The sequence below is a fragment of the Festucalex cinctus genome, chromosome 7 (genome assembly GCF_051991245.1).
Source record: "Festucalex cinctus isolate MCC-2025b chromosome 7, RoL_Fcin_1.0, whole genome shotgun sequence".
Lineage (NCBI taxonomy): Eukaryota > Metazoa > Chordata > Actinopteri > Syngnathiformes > Syngnathidae > Festucalex > Festucalex cinctus.
In genome coordinates this window covers 18,867,294-18,873,823 of record NC_135417.1, presented here as the reverse complement: position 1 = coordinate 18,873,823, position 6,530 = coordinate 18,867,294, and the positions used below count along the sequence as shown (strand labels likewise).

The 6,530-nt window shown below is 39.5% G+C and overlaps 1 protein-coding gene across 4 annotated transcripts in view; it reads left to right on the top strand.

The window, feature by feature from the left end:
- The first annotated feature begins 1,595 nt into the window (after positions 1-1,595).
- Positions 1,596-6,530, top strand: part of cep192 (centrosomal protein 192) — a 31,473-nt gene continuing 26,538 nt past the window's right edge. For 3 of the 4 annotated variants that reach the window (XM_077527282.1, XM_077527283.1, XM_077527280.1), the window contains exons 1-10: positions 1,596-1,811; positions 2,253-2,497; positions 2,815-2,922; positions 3,124-3,281; positions 4,023-4,084; positions 4,489-4,630; positions 5,644-5,762; positions 5,897-5,986; positions 6,083-6,235; positions 6,354-6,504. In XM_077527282.1, the coding sequence (XP_077383408.1) occupies positions 2,325-2,497; positions 2,815-2,922; positions 3,124-3,281; positions 4,023-4,084; positions 4,489-4,630; positions 5,644-5,762; positions 5,897-5,986; positions 6,083-6,235; positions 6,354-6,504 (1,156 nt within the window). In that variant the 5' untranslated portion in view covers positions 1,596-1,811; positions 2,253-2,324. The remainder of the gene's footprint in view (positions 1,812-2,252; positions 2,498-2,814; positions 2,923-3,123; positions 3,282-4,022; positions 4,085-4,488; positions 4,631-5,643; positions 5,763-5,896; positions 5,987-6,082; positions 6,236-6,353; positions 6,505-6,530) is intronic. The other variant, XM_077527281.1, reaches the window with a different exon arrangement.

The window sequence follows — 6,530 nt, the reverse complement described above, 5'->3', positions numbered from 1 at the left end:
ATTTGAAACAGAGTAGTCATACATTGTGACAGTCAAAGTTTGTATTCTATAAATAATCAGGAACACTATAATTGTTGCTATGTTTTGTACGTGTGGCTATATGGTAAATGATGAGACGAGGAGGCGAAGGCAAGTCGTGTTTTTTTACTATAGTCTCTCCACACAAACCAAGCAAGAAGCTACTGCCCTTCAACCCTTTGACCTCTCATCCCTTTGATACGAGAAACATCCTACTCCCACCCCTGCCTTAAAGTTATAGGTCCCTGGTGAATGTCTATCCCTTGTGAAATGCTTTTTTCCAGTCTACCGGTGGGCCTGAATGACACGTGACAGTTTTCAACTAGGATGAGTCTATTTTGATTGAGCCCTGTGAACTGCGCTGAGCAACAAATGACTGGGCGAGCATGCGAATGGAGCATTCTGTCCATCTCAGTTGATGTGTTAGATCCATCCATCCATCCATCCATCCATCCATCCATCCATCCATCCATCCATCCATCCATCCATTTTCTTGACCGCTTACTCCTCACAAGGGTTGCGGGGGGTGCTGGAGCCTATCCCAGCTGGCTTCGGGCAGTAGGAGGGGTACACCCTGAACTAGTCGCCAGCCAATCGCAGGGCACACGGAGACAACCAACCATCCACGCTCACAATCACATCGAGGGACAATTCAGTGTTCAATTAACCTGCCACGCATGTCTTTGGAATGTGGGAGGAGACTGGAGTACCCGGAGAAGACCCACGCAGGCACGGGGAGAACATGCAAACTCCACCCAGGAAGGCCGAAGCCTGGACTAGAACCTGCGTCCTCAGTACCAGGAGGCGGATGTGCCCCCCTGATGTGTTAGATCGTATTTACATTTTGATGTTTTATTAAAGAAAAAAAAAAATACAAAAAATCACAAACCCTTTGTGTTGATAAGTGGTTAAGTGCCTCTAAACATTTTATTTACATCTTTAGAAATCTCTACTGAGGCCATGATGCCACAATTATGTAACTCATATATTCTTAGATGACAGCACTCACTATCATTCAGATTGCTCTGATGTCATCGCCTATGCAACTTATTTGTTGTGATGTAAGCATTTCACATAAATCATACTGTAATGGTATCACTGCTAGACATTATTTAGCATTCAGCCACATTTAACCAAGGATGCAATATATACAGTAGGCTCTGCATTTAATTGATAAGATTTTATTTAATTTTTTCATTCGGATGTGTTTGTGTATGCTTTTGCTGTCAGAAATCAAATTGGAAACTGGACCGGGCAGTTGCAAGCAGCTGTCGAGTCTTGCTTGCAGCTGTTTAGTAGAACAAATGATGCAATAAATTATCTTCTTGACAGAAGAATGTGTGGTAATTTTACTCAACAAAACGCGATACTGTACTTTAATGCTAGTTACTCTTATGTCGTGTATCAGCAAGGATAAGGTACAGCTGATTGATAAATGGATGATTTTTGTCATCAGCGTTTCAAGTAGATTCTGCTGTAAGTGGCACATTTTTTTCGTCCAATGTGAATTCAAACGTTTCCGGTGATTATCCAATCAAATGACGATAATAACTTAAGTCCCACCCACATAAGATGACGTTCTGGCGGGCTTCCTGTGGAGTTCAGACGTTATGTTCAGCATTTCAACTTGTCTTGTTTCGTGTAACTGCGACGTTTTGGAGGGTGCAAACTGCAAAGTGTTTGCATGAAGTCTATTTAAGGTGTAGCTCACGCCGGTCCTGCTCGAGTATTCAAACAAGAAATCGGAATCGGAGGGCCCTCGTCTCATACGCCGTTGAACGGTACTGAATTAAGTGAGTGACTCCAACAAAAGTTGACTTGTTAACACTGTAACATTATGGTTTAATCTTGAGGGGTTGAAAGTACAAGTTCAGTTTAGCATTCTTATAGTAAGTAGTTTTGTGTTAACCAACGCCATTTAACCTGTTGAGATTTGCGTTCGTGAGCTCAACAAACCTGATTTGTTTTTAGCCACGAGCTAGCGTTCAAGGTTAGCTCATTGCCTAAATTACTAGTTGAATGCCATGTTTGGGTACATTGCACATCAGTGAGCTATGCGAATACTAATTGGGCCATAGTTTGATATATTTTTAAGTATTTAAGGGATTTGTAAGGTTAGGTCAACGTGTCTTGATGAGTTTACTATGATTACACACCCACACAATTTTGCTGCACAGTTAATGGATGGTTATTCCCCATTAAATGTTTAACCTACTCTGCTTCATGTTTTCTAGGTGTATTCCAAATGCTCTTGATTTGAGTAATCATCAAGCAAAACTTGGCCACGACCTTAATTGTTTAAATAAATGGCAGAAAGTTTTTCCAGAATAGAAGATGAAGCATTTCCCAGTTTCCTTGGCAGGTCTTTGGACAGCACCAATGGCCACGCTACTCTGGGAAATGTAACACTGAATTCAGGCCCCGGACTGCCTGTGGCTGCTTCCACAGTGGCTAAAATTAGACCTGAGTCTGACAACAGGTGGGAGCACACCTCTGTTTTGGACAGATGTGACTTGTAACGATGCAGCATCTTCAGAATCATCATATAGTCTTGTGTATTATTCCAAACAAACTACTGTTTCAAGGTTATGGGAAGCATGTAGAAATGAGCAAGAATGTATACTGTTTTATTATTTATCTTATTAAGACTATTTTTGCTTATTCTCTGAATATGCTGAGATGTGTGCCTATATTTACTTACTCAGTTTAATTCCATTATATTTGAAATGTTAGAACTAGTCACTCTTTAACTTAATTTTAATGCTATTGAGGTTACCCTATTGTCATCTTTTACAGAGATGGTGTTGCTGCCTCATACCTCGATGAAAGCGAACTGCAGAAGGCCAACTCACAACCATGTGTAGACAAGCAGCCCCATTTTGCCCTCAGTTTCAAAGATGACATGTGAGTAAAATAGTTACCAAGTTCACCTCTCATGTTAAATGTTATTCCAACTTGCATGACTATTCCCAGACAGCACTTTCATTTTTGCATTGCTGCAATAATTTAATACTTTAGTTGCTGGAGACATTTTATGTATTTTGTATATTTTATATTGAATGTGTGGAATCATTTTGTATTGAATTTGCTTTACTATTTATTTAGGGACAATGCAGATGACTTTATCGCGGCACATCCTCTATCCAAAATGCTGGTTAAAATTAACATGGATGAAAGTGCATCCAGAAACCAAGGCTCCCTCCTCGGTCTTCTACCCACTCAAACGGGCTCAGTCCAAGGCAGGCACACAAATCTTTTGACGGGTAAGTGCATTTCTGTTTATCCAGTTGCCCTGTAATTCTTGAATGTATTTTGAACTTTGTTATACATGAAAGACATACCTATGTTTGTGTGATAATTGAAAATAATAGATATATTTTTGAAATGTATGCTTGTGTTCAAGTAGATCAGGGGTGTCCAAACTTTTTCCCCTGAGGGCCACATATAGAAAAATAGAAAGCTGCAAGGGCCACTTTGATTTTTTTTTTTAAAGTTATTTATTAAACATATTAAAAATCAAAGAAGCAATTATAAATTGTTGATATAATGTACAGTTACTTATTGAAAACTGCTAACAGTCACAAGGCAAAGTGGCCACCCTGTGTGCCACTATAATAGATACCCCTCTCCACTGAGCAGCAGCTGAATCCCAACTTGACGTTCTGAACCACAACAAGAACAATCGGTAGTAAACTGACCACACTTAAGAACCATTAATTTAATGTGATGTTTTCACAAATTGGACCTTGACACTAAGCAAAAAGTGGATGAAACTATTTTTGTTTCTGAAACTGAATTATTAGCTGCAAATTTGTGTCTTTGCGTAACTAGAAATTTTTAATCCACTTTTTTTTTCTTTTTTTTTTTTAAACGGCATTGAAAAATTATTTTTTAGTATTTGCCGCTGGCCGCAAATGGCCCCCGGGCCGTAGTTTGGACACCACTGAAGTAGATCCATATTTTGCACAAAGTTGGCATGATTTGATAAGTTCCTTCTTTGTCAGATCTTTCAACAGGCCTCCTATCATTTGCTCAGTTTGGACAAAAGGATTGTACAGATACAAAGGTAACTTTTGGATTTCTCTAAAATGTGCAGTGTTTAGTGTTATACTCTTGCAATTATTCATTTACTATGTAAATTCAAATAAAAAATTGAAGGTAATAACTAAATATTACATTGAATTAAATCCATCATTGCACATGTTGATGGTCATAATTAGTTGAGTTGAGTGGATGCTTGATGACTGTAACAGCAAGTATTTTTAATCAACTGGCCATGTTGTACTAAAGGCCTTTCACGTGCTAACCCTTTGAGTGCCTCAGTTTTTTCTCTTTTTGGACATGCTTTGTGGATCCCTTTACTGAAGAGCACCAAAGAGACATTTTTTTCAACAAATCCAGGACATCCTAGAAGCGCTCCTGCTTGCTCTGATTGTAACCGCAAGTAATTTTACCAATATTGTACTCCAGGTCCCATCTCTGCAAGCCACTACTGAGAAAAAGAATGTGCCAAGTGAAGCAGTGAACAGTGACCATTTCAGTTGTAGCAATGCCAGTTTTATTGAAAATGAAAGGCTCATGTCTGTGAACAGCATGGAAAGTGACATTACAGGTATGACTAACGCATATGTGTTGCTCTTAGTGAATATTAAATGAACTGCATTTTAAATTAACTGTGGGGAAGCTTCAGCGGTCTAGGCCAAAGGTTTAGAAAGACTGTGGTTTGTCTGTCAGAGAAGACGTTGTTTGTATCCCCTTCCGTGCGCAATGCTTAGTGCGACAGAAATGCCATAAATGTATGGGCAGTAAGTAAGCTGCTTCTTCACCTGAAGACTTCCGTATATTTCCCGGCCACTCTGAGATGCTGCCCCTAGTGGCCCGCCAAGTAATTGCTCAATAAGTAATGAACAATGGAGCCAGCCGTTACACTGGCTGTATATTAACTACAAATACCGATACTTGCCGTATGTCTATCGATAATCTATCTGGATACAACATATCACGATTTATCGCGATATCAATATATCGTCACACTCCACACTGAAGGGAAGATGTAAGCTGATAGAGTAAAAAAAGTCACTAGGGCTCTTTGTACTCATCTGGGCATTGGTGAAGCATGCATGATGGAGAAAAGGCTTTAATATTACCTTTTTGAAATGCACAATGCATCTTGAATTTTACATTGTAATGTATACTGTTCCCATGAAAGGATGCAACTGATACTGTAATATGAATTTTTGGCTATATATCACCAACCCTACCTTGAGGTAGGTTTCTACTGGTACTAATTTAGCCGGGCGTGAGGGGATGCCTGCTCCTTATTCCTCTGCATCGCGATGTCAATCGACGACGATCTCATAGCGAATAGATGGCGCTTATGCTTAGAAGCTCTGTTATTGATTACCTTAGCCCTGAAAGTTGACAGTAATAGTGTGAGTCCACAGTACTTTTTTTTTTCTTTACTTTTATGTTTACTGTATTCTTTTGTGTATATGTGGTATCATTTATGATGTGAATTGTGCTGTGTCTTCTTGGCTACATCAGCCTTGAGGCAGACACCTCGGTCTCAGAGAGTTTTGAATTTTCTGGTTAAATAAAGGTTTTGATTGAGTCTATAATCCCCAGATGATGACATTGATTTTAGCAACTTGCCTGACGATGAGTTGGAGCACTACTTCAAGAATTTGGTGCCTTCTACAATGCAAAGGGGCACAGTGGAGGGCCAGGAGCTCCCTACTACCACAGTAAGATTGAAACATTTGTTTTTCAGTCATATTTTCATACTGTAATGTACAATAGTAGATAGTAAAGGTTATGACCCACTATCCATATTCCTTTCACAATTGATGCCATAATTCAATTTTTTTGTTTTTGTTAGATGCTGCCTCAGTTGCGCGATGACCAATTAAATTCGAATTCGATAGAACCTGAACAGCACAAACACCAGGTCATTGATGAATATGATCAGGTGAGTATAAATGAACACACATTTGACTCTTGAAAATGTGTATTTTTAACATTTCATCTTTTCGACCATTTATTTATTTATTTATTTATTTTTAAGGACAACTTCCAGATGCCTGTTGTGCGTCTGGCTGCCACGGGTATGGACTCCTGTCCTGCCAGTGACGAAGATACTGAGGATGAGCTTGAGTATGCCAAACGGACAAGCACTTCTTCTAGAACCAAGCTACTACCAAGCATCTCCAGGCAGCTGGTGAGAAACGGAGTAGAAGTATTTATCAAGATGATCTTGTCGTCACAGATGTCAAACTACTTTGTGTTATTTTTTAAGATCATTTGTGATATCTGTGTATGTATGGGTTCTTTTACAGGTTGGTGAAAGTAATCATCCCAGTTTTAGGCCAGGTTTAGAAGGAGGAAGTTCTGATGATGAGTCGTCAATTGGCCTTGGCGGTCCATCTATGTCTGGGATTGAACACAGACGATCTGCCGAGGGACAAGTTATTGACCCTCCTGTCACAGGTTAGTTATGTTTTGTAATTGTGCAC